This window comes from Choristoneura fumiferana, chromosome 16 (genome assembly GCF_025370935.1).
Source record: "Choristoneura fumiferana chromosome 16, NRCan_CFum_1, whole genome shotgun sequence".
In the NCBI taxonomy this organism is placed as follows: domain Eukaryota; kingdom Metazoa; phylum Arthropoda; class Insecta; order Lepidoptera; family Tortricidae; genus Choristoneura; species Choristoneura fumiferana.
The window spans coordinates 2,279,677-2,296,538 of record NC_133487.1 but is presented as its reverse complement, the minus strand read 5'-3'; the positions used below and the strand labels follow the sequence as shown (position 1 = coordinate 2,296,538).

The 16,862-nt window shown below is 39.2% G+C and overlaps 1 protein-coding gene and 1 pseudogene across 1 annotated transcript; both read right to left on the bottom strand.

Annotated features, from left to right (window-relative positions):
• Nucleotides 1-1,677: 1,677 nt before the first annotated feature.
• Nucleotides 1,678-4,398, bottom strand: LOC141436272 (uncharacterized). The gene has a single exon (XM_074099182.1). It carries the CDS (start codon nt 4,379-4,381, stop codon nt 3,665-3,667), a length of 717 nt encoding a protein of 238 aa, XP_073955283.1. The 5' UTR covers nt 4,382-4,398; the 3' UTR covers nt 1,678-3,664.
• Nucleotides 4,399-5,603: 1,205 nt separating this feature from the next.
• On the bottom strand, nt 5,604-6,357 carry LOC141436533 (uncharacterized; annotated as a pseudogene).
• Nucleotides 6,358-16,862: the final 10,505 nt, after the last annotated feature.

The window sequence follows — 16,862 nt, the reverse complement described above, 5'->3', positions numbered from 1 at the left end:
TAGAAGAAAGAAAGAAAGAAGAAAGAAAGAAAAAGTTTAATCGACAAACTTGTAGGTAGCATACATCAGGTACTTATAATTAATGTTTAATTAAGGTCTACTTAAAGCTAGCCGAAAGGGCTGGCAGCTCAGCAATGCTGAGGTACGGAACCACAGCGCTGATTTTCAGCTGCAGCCAAATAGGGAAAAAAAAAAAAATTAAAATATGTTATACATATATGTTGTACATTATGGCCGTCTGACGGAGATTCTGCAAAGGGATAAGTTAGCCTTTTTACATGTTATGTATCTCATTATTTGACAATGGAATTATTTCTACTTCTTTATATAGGTATTTCACTTATTTCTAAATGTTTACATGATACATGGTGATACTATACAATTACAATATCGCCAATTAACTGACGCTTTAGCATATGATCCTTTAATTTTAGCTTAAAACTAGCAAAAGAGAGCGCAGTAGAGCGCAGTGGGGGCGGGAGATTGTTCCAGATTTTGGATGCGACGTATTTAAAACTTCCACGGAATGCATTTGTGTGGTGAGTATGAACGGAAGTCGACATAAACGAGTACAGGGAGACCAGGTGATTTTTTCTAAAAGGTAGGGAGGTTTGCGGTGCTTAATAATACCGAAAAGCAGAGTACTGAGATGAATATAACGTCGTGAGGACATATTTAAAATCTTAGCACGATTTATATATGGTGATACATGTGCTCTAGAAGGAATGTTGAAACAAAACCTTGCACATGCATTTTGTACTCTTTGTATTAAAGCTTTAGTTTTAGAAAGAAGACGTGGACCATAAACAGTATCAGCATAATTAAATTTAGACAAGATAAGAGATTCGACTAATTTGATGCGCAATTCAGTAGTAAGATAGTCCCGCACTCTGTACAGCACCTTCAAACGATAGAAACAATTTCGGGTGACCTCCATAATGTGAGATTCGAAACGCATTTCAGAATCCATTTTCAGACCTAAATTGCGCACTTGGTCAGTCTTTTCTATTACCTCACCATTAATGGTGATTTGAGGATTTTTTAGAGTTGATTTTATTGACTTGGTGCTTTGAACCCATGACAATGTACTTTGACTTGATAGGATTTAACGTAAGTGAGTTACGCACGGACCATTCACTTATTCTTGACAGGTCTTGATTTATTTGATCTACAGCTGATTTTACATCGTTCGGTTTGAAAGATAAGTACAGTTGCACGTCATCAGCGTACAAATGAAAACGACAATTTTTGATACATTTTACAATATCTGAAATATATAAGATAAACAATAACGGTCCCAGTATAGAGCCCTGGGGAACTCCATTTGAAACCGGTTTGACAGAGGAGGAGGACTCAGAACCGTCGCTCTTAATTAGTTTGACAAATTGGGCACGGTTACTTAAATAGCTGTCGAACCACTTTACTGTCTTTTCGTCAAAACCGTAATAGGCTAGCTTGGATAAGAGTAGCGGTAAGTTTATCGTGTCAAACGCACGGGAAAAATCGAGTAAAACGAGTATAGTGCCCATACCACTATCCTGAGCCTCCAAAATGTTACCTGCAACATCGAGCAATGCCGTGGCTGTACTGCGATTCCTCCTGAAACCCGATTGGACATGTGGAAGAAGCCCGTTGGATTCGAGATAATCAGTGAGCTGCAAGCAAACAGCTTTTTTCTAGAACTTTTGACAGGCAAGGCAGGACACTGATAGGTCTTAGATCCTTAAGGGAAGTTGGATTGGAACATTTCGGTAAAGGACGAACAACAGCAGTCTTCCAGAGGTCAGGAAAAGTGGATGAAACTATAGAAGTATTTACAAGTGATACAAAAATATCTATGGTATGAGGCAGTGTTAAAATAATCATGTCCAAAGAGATCATATCGACCCCCTGACAGTTAGTTTTAATACCACTAATTATTTTGGATATAAGAGTAGGACTCACTTCTTTAAGACTGAAAGTTGAAGTTCCAAACCTATGGTATTCATAATAAGTTAATAAGGAAATGTCAGTGTGTTTAGAGTTAGGTATGTTAAGAAAATGATTATTTATATCTTCAGGCGAACAAAGTTTAGGCGGTAATTCAGTTTTTTGTTTTGGAGGTAGGACATTTAATTTAAGGTTCTTCCACAGCGTGACGGGAGTTTTAATGTGTCCGTTAATATGATAGTTAAAGTATGCTTTCTTTTCATTATGAATAGCCGAATTAACAAGTCTTTTAAAATCTTTATAATACTCTCGGTGTGAATCACTTTTGGTTTTACAATACTTAGTATGGGCCGCGTTCCTACACCTTATCATGAGTTTAACGTTATCAGTTATCCAGGGGTAAGAGCGAGACTTAATTAACATTGATTTGACAGGTGCATGTAGGTCAAAAATATACATAATACAGTTGTTTATAGAGTAAACCATATTGTTAATATCATTAAGAGCTATAATATCATGCCAAGGTAAAGCTTTCAAGTCATTGTTAAATATTTCAGGGTCAATGTCCTTTAATGGTCTAAATTTAATATGCTGAGGTAAAATTTTCAGTTTTTTAAAATTGAGAGTACAAGTAACAAGTGCATGATTAGATAATTTTTGGCCTATAATTTCAGTAGTTACACATCTAACTTTGGCATCAGTACAAATTATATCTATGAGCGTTTCACTCTGTGTTAGTTCAGTAAAGTGCGTTGGAGTATTAACAACTTGTTCTAAACTTAAAATATTAATGAAATTTAGTAATTTAGTTGAGTTTAATGAATCGTTAAGGAGGTCAATGTTGAAGTCACCCATCAATATAACATTGTCATAGCTAGAAAATGAATTTACAGAGTCCAATAGGGCATTTAAAAATATATCAACATTCAGCCAGGGCGGCCTATATGCTGTACCAATAATAGTTTTGATGCCATTTATGCTTAATTTCAGCCACATTTGCTCCACTTGTGGGCAGACAGGGTGTTCACAGGCACGGGCATATATGCCCTTTTTAACATAAAAAGCTAAACCACCGCCACGGCCACCGCACACTGTAACTGGTCGTGGTGAGCTACGAATAGTGTAGCCTGGTATGGACGGAGCTTTGTTTTCTTCATTGGGTCGTAACCATGTTTCATTTATAGCTAAAATATCAATTGAATGCTGAGTCACTGCAACTATCAATTCGTCATGATTAGTTCCAAGAGAACCGGCATTATATAATCCAACTTTAAAAAATTTTAGGGCAACCATTGGAAGACAAATATATAAAATAAGTAACATGACAAATAGATAGTCCAATCCTTACTGCAGAAAGTTGATTTTACTTTGAGTTGAGTAGCTATTATTGTAAGTGAGAGTTGTAGTTTACACAAGTTACCGGAGTACAGAGAAGCAGAACATATGTGAACATAAAAGTATTTTTTGTCAGAAAATAATGATGTGTACTTAATCAAGTAAAAATAACAAGGAAATAATTCTTTGAAACCTTTTAAACTATTACAGTAAAAAACATATAAACATTTGAGGCTTAAACAGTATATAGACTCCTTCACACAGTTGTACATATCTCTTATGACCAGAGAGTAGATTCCATGGTGTTGAGAAATGCACAAATGTAGATAATATATAGTAACAAACAAACATATATTGTGAGCTACAGTTTCATTTCTAACCACAAGTAGAGCAAACATGATCACATACCAAAAAGTTTGGTTAGGTCAATTTCAGAACGCAGGCGGTGACGGGGTGAGCCATGCTCCTTGCGGACGTAGATGTTTCCATCCCGGGTCCAGACATATTTCCAGTTCCTGCTAGAAGCCTCTACACGCGCTTTGTAGAAGAGTATCCTGTTTGCTTTAGTCAGCCGCTCGTTGATGTAAAATGTAGTCACAGCCGAGGTGATGCCCTCAGTGGTGGCGCCGCGGCGCACTCTCGCAGCAGCCAGCAAGCGGTCACGCTCGGCGCGGCGAGCCAGTCGCACGACGAGCGGTCTAGGGCGCGGGGCGCCGCCGCCGCCCTCACGTGCCACTCGCAATGGGCCTGCGCGCTCCGCGCTCACTATGTCACGTTCCTCCAACTGCACGCCTAGCTTGATAAAAATACTGAGCGCAAGGTGCATGGCACTCTCATTCTTCCCCTCAGGTACACCTGCCACTTCTACGTCGTTTTGTAACAGGTCTTGGTCACGGTCATTGATGTCCTGCATCAAGCTTGCAATTTTCTCTTCGAAAATAGAGGCATCCGGTAACACATTGGCAGGTTGCTGACGTTCAATTGCCTCCACGCGTTCAGAGAGGTCGTCCACCCTTTGATTGCACAGGTTCACAGCCGTCGAGAGTCCCGAAATGGTGCTCCTGAACTCCAGCATGTCCGCACGGGCTGCCTTCACTTCCTCGCGGAGTAGACGCATTTCGGAGAGAAGTTCTATTGCTGGGCAGCAGAAGATGTATTTTGGGCCAAGTTGGGAGAACTCGCGCTCTGGGGTGTTTAGTTTGGAACGGCTTCGTGTGCCTATATCGTGAGCAATATCACTTCCTTGTGTAGTAACCGATTTGGTATTGTCGACTTCTCTACAAACTTTACACTTCCAGCTTTCCCTGTGCTCGATGCTCATAATATTGTAGAAACGTTTCTCGCTGACATTTGCACAAATGAGATCAAAGTGATTATTGCATAGACTACACTTGAGAAATCGTCGGCTGTCAATTGTATGTGAGCATCCATTACAGGTGAGAGTCGAGGCACTTTTTGGAGTCATCTCCGAATAGTTTACCTATGAGCCACAGGAATTTGTACGAACACTGTGAAAGTTTTACAAACAATAAAGGCACTTGTTTTTGAAACAATTGTTACGTTTTAACACTTAAAAGCTTAATAATATTCATAAATGCACAGAGCAACACGCGTCATTGAGCAGCCTTTTTTTTTTTCACCAAAACATTGAGACCACTGTTTGACTCCAAAGTAGTTAAAATTTCCGAAACCCGATTCGCTACAAAAGTTTGCCATTTGCTTGGGTGGTTATTTAACCAGGCTAAAACGACAGTTGAATCAGTCCATGCATGTATATTATCTTTAGCAATGTTCATGACTTGTGATACTTCCACTAATAATTCTTGTCAGCATTACAGCACCACAAAGTTCCAGTCTTGGAATTGAAACTTGTTTTGATGGGTGCTACCCTCGTTTTGCAGTTACTAAACTAACAGTGATATTATCATCTTTGTCTACTATTCGAGCATAAACAACTGCTGCATACGCCATCTTGGAAGCATCACAAAATCCATGCAATTCGATTTCGAATTTTTATTGACTATGCCCAACCATCTAGGAATATGTACTTTAGTCAACTCACTAAGCTCTTCACGGTAAGTACTTCCATTCTTGTAATAATTTGCATGGCACATCTTCATCCCAACCCAAGCCAGTTAGCCAAAGCTTCTGTATCATTACCTTAGCTAAAATTATACTAGGCGCCACCCATCCTAACGGATCATATAGCCTAGAAATGTCAGATATAATAGTTCTTTTCGTAGCTAGTTTCTTCATCGGCGGCAGTTTCACTGAATATTGAAAGTCATCTGAATTTCGGTTCCAGGTAAGACCTAATATTTTTATTATTTCATCATGCTTTATTTTAGTTCATCTTCAATTTCTTTTTCATTGTTCTCTAACTTCATTGCTTTAATCAACTGGTTGCTATTACTCGTCCATTTCTGTAGTTCAAATCCAGCTTTCCCTAGTAATTCATTCATTTCTTTATACACCTGTACTCCTTCATCCACTGTCATACATCCCGTCATAAGATCATCCATGTAGAAATCCTTCAATACTCTTTCAGATGCCATAGGGTAATCCCTTCCGTGATCAATGGCAACCTGTTGAAGAGCCTTGACAGCTAAATACGGAGCACAAGCGGTTCCAAATGTAACTCTCAACAACTGTACTCTTTCAATACTTCATTTGAATTTTCCCTCCATAAAATCCTTTGAAAATCAGCATCTTCTTCTGTGACCTTTACTTGCCTATACATTTTTACAATATCTGATACCAGACAGATAGGATACATTCTCCACTTCATCACCAAATGTCTTAAATCTGGTTGTAGTTTTGGTCCAATCATTAAATCATCATTGAGTGAAATCCCATTCTTTCCTTTGCAAGAAGCATCGAACACTACTCGAACCTTGGTGGTTTCTCGATCCATTTTAACCACCGGATGATGAGGTAAGCACACTGCATTTTCATTTTTATCATTTTCAGGCACTTCCACCATATGACCAAGATGAAGATATTCATCTATGACTTCTTTATATTTAGACTGTAGCTCTGTATCCCTGTGTAACCTGTTTTCCAATGAATAAAACCTTTTTGCCGCTACTTCGTTCGAATGTCCATATTTACAGCTGGGATTTCTTCTCTAAAGGGAAGCTTTACCACATATCTACCCTCAGAATCACGTTTTGTGCTGGCAGCAAAAATGCTTTCACAGCGTTCTTCCTCCTCTGATAACAACCTCTTTTGCGATGAAGAATCAGCTTCTATCTCCCAAAAACTTTTTAGAATATTGTCTTCATTGATTTGGGAATGTAAAACCGTTATTCCCGAAAATGTTGTTTTAAATGAATCAACTATCCCAGACAATATCCATCCCAATGTTGTTGATTGAGCTAGCAGTGTTCCCTGGTTATTCTTCCTGACGCCATCCTGAATTACCCGACTATATACCTCAGCACCTAGTAAAACGTCGATTTTATTAGGTGTGTGATAATCAGGATCCGCCAATTGTATTCCTGTTATGTTTAATCCATTTAAATCCATGACCTTATTTGCTGGAAGAAAAGATGTAATCGTTTTCAGTACATAAGCTTGTACAGATATATTTATGTTTGGATGAGCCAAAGACTGTAGATGCAATATAACCATAGCTTTAGATATAAGATTATTATCCCCACCAAGACCTGAAATGTTCCCTTTGATTGGCTCCTTTTTTAGCCCTAAATATTGTGCGGTAGCTTCAGTTATAAAAGAAGCCTGCGATCCTTGATCCAATAATGCTCGAATTGCCATGTATACTCCGCTTTTGGATTTAGCATTGACAATCGCAGTTGCCAACAAAACTTGCCCAGTCCCCCTTGCAAAACAATTCGTAACAAGCGGTGGCTCTTCTGCTTCGACTGTACCTACATTGCTAACCTTAGCGCCAGAAGTATTTGCTGGTGTAGCATCTGTAGGATGCAACAAGGTATGGTGACGACGCTTGCAAATCTTACATGAAGTCGCATTCTGGCAGAACTTGGCAGAATGATTATTGCCCAAACAGTTGAAGCATAAACCCTTCTCCTGAACAAAATTACGACGAGCGTTAACATCAAGGGCTGCATATTGTTTGCAAAATGTAATTTTGTGTAATTCCGAGCAACAGGGGCATTGAGTGTTTTGGACGGTGTGTAAAACACGAGGTTTAGCCTGACTAAACTGGTGAATCCCGCTTGATGGTTTTTTGGTCTCCACAAACTCTAAAGCTCTGAATCGGTTGGTAATAAAATCTTTGAATTCTTGGAAAGATGGCAATGTATTGGAATCTGTACCTCCAGTTGCACTCAATTCCCACTGCTTGCGAGTCTCTTGGTCTAACTTTAGAGTGAGCAAATGGATGACAATAGCATCCCATGTACTCACGTCTACACCGATGTTAGCTAAGGCACTCAAACAATCCGAGCTAGTGTCAATGAGCTCTTTCAAGAATGTTGAAGATTCTACAGCAGCATTTTTTGACTCAAAAAGCGTTTTAAAATCATATTGCATATGAACCGTTTATTGTCGTAGCGCTGCTTTAGAAGCTCCCAACATTTTGAATAGTTTGCATTAGAAATCGGTATCTGGCGAAGTAACAATTCCGCTTCACCAGTCAGATATCCCTTTAAATAATGTAGTTTTTCAACATCTTTAATTGTACTGTTATTATGCACCAGAGATTCAAATAAATCCTTAAAGGTTACCCACTCCGAATAATTACCCGAAAAAATTGGAATTACAATTTTCGGCAGTTTAATACAAACTTGTTTTGAAACCGCATTTTCCGACAATTGGTCTTTTGAATTTTTGGTCATAACTTCACCAATAAACATTTGTGCAGCCGTCAATAACTCCTCTTTATACTCCATGTAAATTTCGCTAGTCACGTCAAAAACTTCCTTTTCTGCGTAAATACTCGTATCGTACTCTGCCGAATACTCTTCTAATAGTCGATCGTGACCTTCACAGAACTTTTTCCAGAGTTCTTCCAACCGTTGAAGTCTGATCTCGATATAAGGTTTAGTGATCCGATCTTTTGGTGATTTTTTATAATTTTTAAAGTCTTTAGTAATTTGGTTGCACGTTTGCATTTGAATTTTAATTACCACTTCCATTTTTACCAAAGATATTAGTCCACTTTTTCAAAATTTTTCTAAGTCCCCAAAGCCAAATTTTTCTAAGTCCAAAAATAATTCTCAAAATTTTACAAGTGTTTGAGTTTTAAGGACTGACGAAAATCGGGCATAGGTTCCCCGTTAGAACCACTTTTCTTGCTAAATTTTACAAGTCCTAATTTCTAGCTAATTTTCTAAGTTTTTAAACTAACTATAATAAGGTTCACTTTTGCTTGAATATTCTATTGCACTGAATTTTGACTCTTCCGTCCGAAACACTAAGGTACAAAGTTAAATGGCTTGTCACTTACAGTTTTCCCGCTTCGCACGCAATACCTCGCGACACTATCCTCTGCGCGCGCACCTTCCTGCTCCCGCTCCCGCTCCAGCTCCAGCTCCCTCCTTCCTCGTCCCGGAAGGTAGCGGCCGCCGCTTCCTCGGGCCCCTACGTCGCCGTGTCCCGTGGCTCCGTCTGCAGGTCCGGCTTCCTCAGCCCGAACTGCCGCTTGTCGGCTCCGAGAAGCGCCGCGGTCCGCTTGGTCACCTCCAAGTTACTGGAGATCCGAGTTCTGAAGGACCATGTTCAACCGCTGTCCTTGACGTAAATCAAACAACGGTTGCTCGGCGAATGACGATATATTTAAATTTGACACCCCTTTTATACTTCCTAGGAAAAATCTCGCCAGCGCGATTCAGGTTGATTTAATTTCCCGTACAGCGACATCTATCGACACATAAACTAATCAAAAATACATATTACGGCTATACAACAGTTCGCCTACGACCAAGAAACTCGAATCATAAACTATAAGCCCAATCTAGATCTGCAAGAAAAATCATGATTGCGTATTGAAAATAAACATTGAAAAAAAAAAGATTTGCAGTTGCTAACAGTAACAAAAAGAAATATATGTAACATAACTTGAGTGACTACAAAACTAAGGTCTACTAGTAGCTAAAAGTTAGGTGATGTCTTCTGACAAAATCAGTTTGCAATATTAGCATAATTTTGGTTCCTTCCTTGGTAATTAGTAAATTTTGGCTAAACGTCAAGTAGCTTTTTTTTCAGTGAACGCCGACTTATGAAGTGTTCCATCGAGTACCGCAACATTTTTTTAGAATATTAATAAGTTTTAATTTTTTTATTTTTAATTTGACTGGATGGAAAACGAGCAAATGGGGCTCCTGATGGTAAGAGATAATGCATAATAAATGCATAATATTTCACCATGTGTTCGGGTTTTCATAATTTAATATAATATTATCTAATAATAGTTGTGGACAATTTTGTTTCCAAACATTGATCACACGACATCGTGAGAGTTGCGGGAAACCGGTGGATGCAAGTGGCGAGTTGTCGTTTATTGTGTCGCCTTTGTTCAGCAGTGGACGTCTTCCGGCTGATGATGATGATGATGATGATCAAAGGCTGCACTGTCAAAGTGTGCTTACATTTTGAATAAAAAATTCAGATGAAAAACCATTAGGTCTTTATTTAAATATTGCGGAATTGAAAACACCTCGTACATTTACAGCCACCCAGCTGTCGTTCTAAAAGTTCTTGTGTCCTGTAGTCACCATCGTGACCTCAGTGCTTGTCATCAATGACGTCAGGTGCAGAGGCAGTGCTTAGCAATGCACTCCCGTATTGGTATGCACGCAGCGCGCGGCGCGGCGCGTAGCTTTTACTTGTAAGGAAGCGCACGCGCGTCGCGTCGCGTGTCTGGAACCTATTTTACTGCTTTTTCGTGATAAATAGGCCTATAGTATGTTTGGTTATAGTTACAAATAGTGCCATTATCGTATGATGATACCGTGTGTCAACCGCTTTGCGGGGTCCTAACCGTATTTGAAAAGGCCGACTTAGCCATCGTAACCACATATTATAACAACATAACAAGCTTGAAAAAAAAAACGCGTCCTGCACACTTACGCAACTTAGCTAACATTCCAACATTTGAAATTGCTAAAACCAATAACGAATACGGTCATAGAGTATGGAAGTGCATCTTACCGCGTATATTGAATGGATTTTCAACTGAATTATTAAACTTAATCAAAGATCGAACGAGTAAACAAGCCAGAAATATTATAAAAAGAAACATGTTCAAAGTAAGAAGGCAGACTACCTAAATGACTAAATAATTGTACCTATACTCATTATTCAACTATTATTATATACCTACTACCTACCGTGGCAGGACGTTCGCGGCGTTCGGTGGAGCCCTGTCGCATTAAGCATTTGCCGTATCAAAAATAAGTCTTTATGAGAGTAGCGCAGGCCCCCTGCGACATGGTTCCGACGGGTGTCGCGTCCGAGCTTGTTGCGGTTTATTTATTTATGCTCCGTTTAGAGACTCCTTAACTCAAAAAATCTTTTTAATTTAAGATTAGAAGCTAAGGTTAATAAAGTAATTATGCATTTTTTATTGAAATAAACAGTTTAAATTTTTTAATTTTTTTTTTTTAGATACGGTATTTGACAGCTCCTGAATTAGCCATGTCCTATGACAATAGGTATAGGTACAGTCACCAGCACCAATATCTGACACAACAAGCGTGCATAAATATCTAATACGACTATTTCTGGGGCCCGAAGGACGTGTCAGATATTTTTGCATGCTCCGTTGTGGCAGATATTAATGCTAGTGACTGTACCAGTCAATGCTTTAGAACATGAATGTATAGGGAGGGGTGCTTTGAAAAATCCATGTATCTCTCTCTTTCTAAAACGCTTTTATGTATGCAGTAAGTATCGCACTAAGCCGGTACTTATCGCCTGTGGACTCGGTCAGCTGTGAATTGTAACTGATATACCTATTTGTCAGACAGCTGACGATTATTGATTACATGGCTGTTATCAGGGAGACTGTTTTCTGCAATTAGTAAAACAAAAGAATAGCTGTTATAAATATCATTCTTTAAACTTGAGTGCGGAGAGGGTTCCGTACGATAAATTGTTTTAATAGTTGTTTTTTTGTGCCCTATTTAAACCACAGTTTCTTCTAGGTTTTCCTGTAATGTGTTTTCTATTTAAAAAATCAAAATTAGGCTTGAGACATAGGGGGGAAGGCGCCAATGGAGCTCAAACCAACCTAGTGTGCCTACTTAGGTTATTTTTAGTTACAGTGCTTTCATTCTAGCATGGTGCGGCTGACACTTGATGCTCGTTTTGTTTTACTCAAAAAAAGTTGCTGCGGTCTAAATATTATGGAAGTATATTTCAGTTATAGCCTGAATATGACTGACGTAATAGTACATTGTGTCTTAAGGGCGGTAAATAAGGAATTACGAACGAGAGTCTATTAGAAGCCCGAAGTCGAAGACTGAGGGCTTTAATGAGTCGATGTTCGTAATTCTAGTACCGCCCGTGCGACATATAATGTTTTTCATCACATTTGCGAGTAAAATTTTATATTTCTTAAAGAGAATATATAATTGTTCCAAATATTGGCGATACCTTAGGCTGCGCTCTTGGCAGCGTCGCCCTCCCCCTCCCTCAGCATGTGCCTGAGCCGCGTGTGCATGTGGTCCTGCTGCTGCACCATGCGCAGCACCATCAGTACGGGCACGGACTCATTGACCGACCTTGGGCTTCATGACAACAAAATTTGTACGCGCACTGACTCATTTACCGACCACGAGTTTCATGATAAGCACATTAAGGTCGAGGGTTTAATTTGGGGGGTTGCAACCAAGGTAGCCTGCATGTTACGACACTGTTTACGAGCAAGTGTGATGAAAAATATTTGAACATAAAGAACTATGTTATACGAAATAAATTTAAGCTATCAGATTTTTTATATATTAGGTAATTAAATTCAAAGCACCAATTTTAAGTGAAGAAACGTAATATGCATGTAACGTAACACCAGAGACTCGTTTAGTGATGGGACCTAATGGATCTTGACCAATCTTGAGTTATATCGGTACTTATTAATTGCTAAGTAACGAATATTCTTGCAAACTCCATTTCAAATAAATTACTTAAGTGGCAAATAATATTCCAACCTAGAATTTCATTAATATTCTCATCAAAATTAGCGTAATAATCGGATTAATGGTGACATTAATTATGATTAAGATTTACTGACTCAAGTTTCGACACTTTGACTCTCTAGTGTTGTGATATTGACAGCTGTCACCCGCACCATGCTACAATGAAAGTACTGTAGGTAAGTACATAACCAACTGTTCAATTTTAATGTTTTTGTATGTATCTAACTTAATATTTTGGTTAGACCTAAAGTACTTAAAAGTGTTATATACCTACTTAATATACTTACAAGCAATACGATCCCATGCGGAGGATGCCGAGACACTGTGTGAACTTACAGGTGTTGCAAGCGCCGCCGCAGGGCGCACCTAGTTTCGCAACCGGTGCCTTATGTTACATTATTGTTTTCATCGATCTATGAATAAAGCATAGACTTGGTAGTTGATATTGATATAATTATGTAGTATAAGGTGCGACCAAACCGCTTTTTAAATAAAAACCGGCGAAGAGCGTGTCGGACACGCCCAAAATAGGGTTCCGTAGCCATTACGAAATAATTAAGTAATATTCATCTAAGGATTTCGTATTTTATACGAAATCTTCCATTTTATCTTTAATCTTCCAAGTTTAGGTATATTTTATACCTTAGGCTGCTATTTACTAATAAACTACTAATAATTCTCAAGCAAACCTGGCCGCTATAGTTTTCCTTGAAACATTGATATACTTACTACCATCCTGATTTTTTTCAAATTTTTCCAGCCACCGGTTTAGATTTTAGAGGGGGGGGGGACGCTCGATTTTAATGAAAATTTGCACTTTAAAGTTGAATATTTCGCAAACACACACACACATCACTGAATCGAAATCGTCTTAGCAAACCCCTAATGGTTTTAAAAGACCTATCCAACGATACCCCACACTATAGGGTTGGATGAGAAAAAAAAATCACCCCCACTTTACGTCTATGGGAGGTACCCTAAAAAAATTTTTTTTTTAACTTTTAATTATACCATTTTGTCGGCATAGTTTACTTATATATTCGTGCAAAATTACAGCTTTCTAGCGTTAATAGCCCCTGAGCAAAGCCGCGGACGGACAGACAGACAGACAGACACACAGACATGGCGAAACTATAAGGGTTCCGTTTTTGCGATTTTGGCTCCGGAACTCTAAAAACGGTGACGGCACGGAATCGCAGGACGCACAGTATGCGCACCGTTTTTATCGCATGCTCTCCACACCGCTGCTTAAAATACGGAATCGCAGTGACGGGCCGTAAACGACAATACTTTTGTCGGTAAAGTCCTGACGTTTACGGCAGGTCACTGCGATTCCGCTGCCACTGCGCAGCGGTTTGGTCGCATCTTTATTTTGTTGGATGTTATTGGAAGAAATTAGCGGCTAAACAGGCGCCTGTCGAGAATTAAAAGCAAAATAACATCACAGCAACCACTTTGATATTTAGGCCGCCTTTGATTTATTTAGCTGTAAAACTAAGCAACACAGTGACATCAAGGATTGATGACATCAATGTTTCTGTATGTTTTCAAGTTACACTGATAGCCATTGTGGATCTAGCAGGCAGATGGAAGTCGTGGTAATCTAGTGTTTTGACTTATGGCCTCAAGCAGAGGTACGTGGTTTCGAGCCCGGGCTCGCACTTCTGAGTTATTTGAAATTTATGTGTGAAATTTACGACGAGGGAAATCATTGTGAGGAAACCTGAACTCACCAGCGAAGAAAATCAATAGGTAATGCGTGTATGCGGCTCTCTAGATCTATTATTTATTTATTTGTAATTATATTTTGATGAAAATTACTTTCTGCCAAGTTTCTTGCGGCGCATTCTTCTTGGCAATGATGGTCTTTCCGAAAGCGCTGGTAGTTTAAAAAATGACGTGTAAAAGTGCCCATTGCGGCCTATTTACTGAATAATCATTTGAATTTGAATTTATAAGGCAATAAAATGAAATTAGAATCGTATTTATTTCTTAAACAAAACAAATGAATGTAAGTAATGAATGATACAAAATGGTGCACAAAGAAGTCTTCCACCAATAAGCAGCGTTAGGCACTTGTCCCACCGCCGACGATGAGCGAGAAGCGAGCAGAGCGAGAATATGAAGACGAGTGGGCGAGCAGTGAAAAGCGAGTGTTCGAGCACGACGGGCGATTACTCGCTCCACTCGCTCAAGCCGGGCGGCCGCCAAGCTAACAGCGCTGAGCGAGTTATCGCTGAGCTAGTTTTATAGCTCAGCGAGTTTTATAGCTCCTGTCGCTGCGACAAAAGATGTAAAGCGAGTTCTCGCCGGCAGTGTGAACCGCCAGCGATCAACTATAATATATGTCTCTTTTACTCACACAGGATCTTATATCTTTTGTTCGTTTCTTGAGCGAGAAAATAGTCGATAGCCATCGTTTCCTCGCCGGCGGTGAGACAACTGCCTTAAGCGGAGCCAGAAAAATAAGACGGGTAATCTATGGCTCTGATTGATGTGCAGCCAAGACCTTCAAATTAAGGCTCGAAACTGTCAGGACTACAAAATCTTCTGTTTTTCAAATAAAACTGGACGATTGAGTCAATAAATTGCCTTATCTACGCAGCCACCGCCTGTATTGTTATTCCGACACCGGACTGCAACCGTAGCCTTCCGGAAACATTGAGAAACTCTTTTGAGTAGGTATAGCTTTAATAACTGCAGTTGTTATATAATAAGCTCTATGTAAAGATACACAGTGGCCTACATAGGTACTTATACTCTTTGACAGTGGTTCTGTGACAGTCGGGCCTGTGTGACATATCGTCACTATATAAAAAAATCTCAAATCGATACGTCAACAAAATTTACCCTTGAAGAAATGTTCATAAAGTACACTCAAAACAATTTTATCGATTTTGAGATATCTACCAGCTTTCCACTGCGATAGGCATGTACCAGAGTGGATACGGCGGGTTTTGCCTGTTAACTATGTACATGTATCGCATAATATTTTAGACTATCGCGGTGATTATTAATTTTATGAATTATTTTTCTGACTGACAGTTATACCAGCATACCAGCAAATCTCCAGTCCTCTCGTGATCATGGCGCATGCAACATGACGAAATATTGAGGTGCTCTAAAATCAAGGTACGCGGAACAAATCCCGAATTGAAATCATAAAAGTATCGCATGGTTTTAGCGGACAAGCAAGGCAAATTAGCTTGGTTATTTAATTTGATATTCACGAACCTTCGCTAAGTAACGTCTGAATCAATCAAATATTTAAAGATTAGATGCCATTCATCCAGCCTTAATGGGGAGCGTCACTGGGGAGTAAATTAACTATCCTACACTTACAGTATTTTGTCAATTTCCATGAACATCCAAACCAAAACAATTGTGATTGATTGAAAGGAAATTCTGAATTATTTTCCGGACTATTCTGTTGACGAAAGTTGTTACTACTTTATAATGACTAGCACTTATTTAATTGACCGTCATCATTGGAACATTTTAATTTAAAGTCGCAAACTGAAGCCCCGTCTGGGCACTAAATGCACGGTTTCTCTTTACAATAAATCAAACTTTGCGAAAATAAAATTCGCTAAGTGCCGTTACATAAATTATTGTTAGTTTGTGAATGAATAAAAGGGTATCAACTAAGCCGTAATAAATCACTTTCCCGTCGGGTAAAAAGTGAGAGTCTACTGACAAAACGTGGACGAGCCTCGTCCGAGATAACGGCCGGTGACAAATTATTGCGTTAATGGACGGTAGACGGTAGAAGCCTTTCGAATTAATCAATATTCTGCCAGTATAAGATTACTGACTGTGCCTGCGACTCTTGGATGCGAAGAATTCGTTTAATGCGCCCCCACAGGAACTGTACAATCTTTTTTTTTATTCGACTGGATGACAAACGAGCAATAAACATCTGCAACACCAGGGGTATTGCAGATGCGTTGCCAACCTAGAGGCCTAAGATGGAATACCTCAAGTGCCAGTAATTTCACCGGCTGTATTACTCTCCACGCCGAAACATAACAGTGCAAGCACTGCTGCTTCACGGCAGGTTTAGCGAGCAAGATGGTGGTAGCAAACCGGGATAAAAACTATACTACGTCCATTTCGAGGTCTAAAACTATCTGCATACAAAATATCTGTTGCCCGTAGACGTTGATCGCGCGCCTGCTGGAACCATATAATTTTGCGGAGTAAAAACATGCTCTACTTATCCATCCTCCTTCCATTCTTCCTTTCTCATATCTCAAACTACTTCCGTACTGATCAAATTATCAGGATTGAGTACCTACTTTAGGCGTAAACACGTAACAAACAAAGGATTAATAGTTAAGTATTTTTTTCAAGAGTCGAGGCAATGTCGAGTTCTAGAATATTTTTATCAAGGATCGGAAAATACTCATTATTTTAAAGACGTAGACCAAGTTCGTACCTATACTATAACAGAAACGTTTAGAAATAACGGTTATTTTG

What these genes read in the sequence shown, in the direction of transcription:
- LOC141436272 (XM_074099182.1), bottom strand. Translation starts at nt 4,381, where the DNA reads ATGCGTCTACTCCGCGAGGAAGTGAAGGCAGCCCGTGCGGACATGCTG.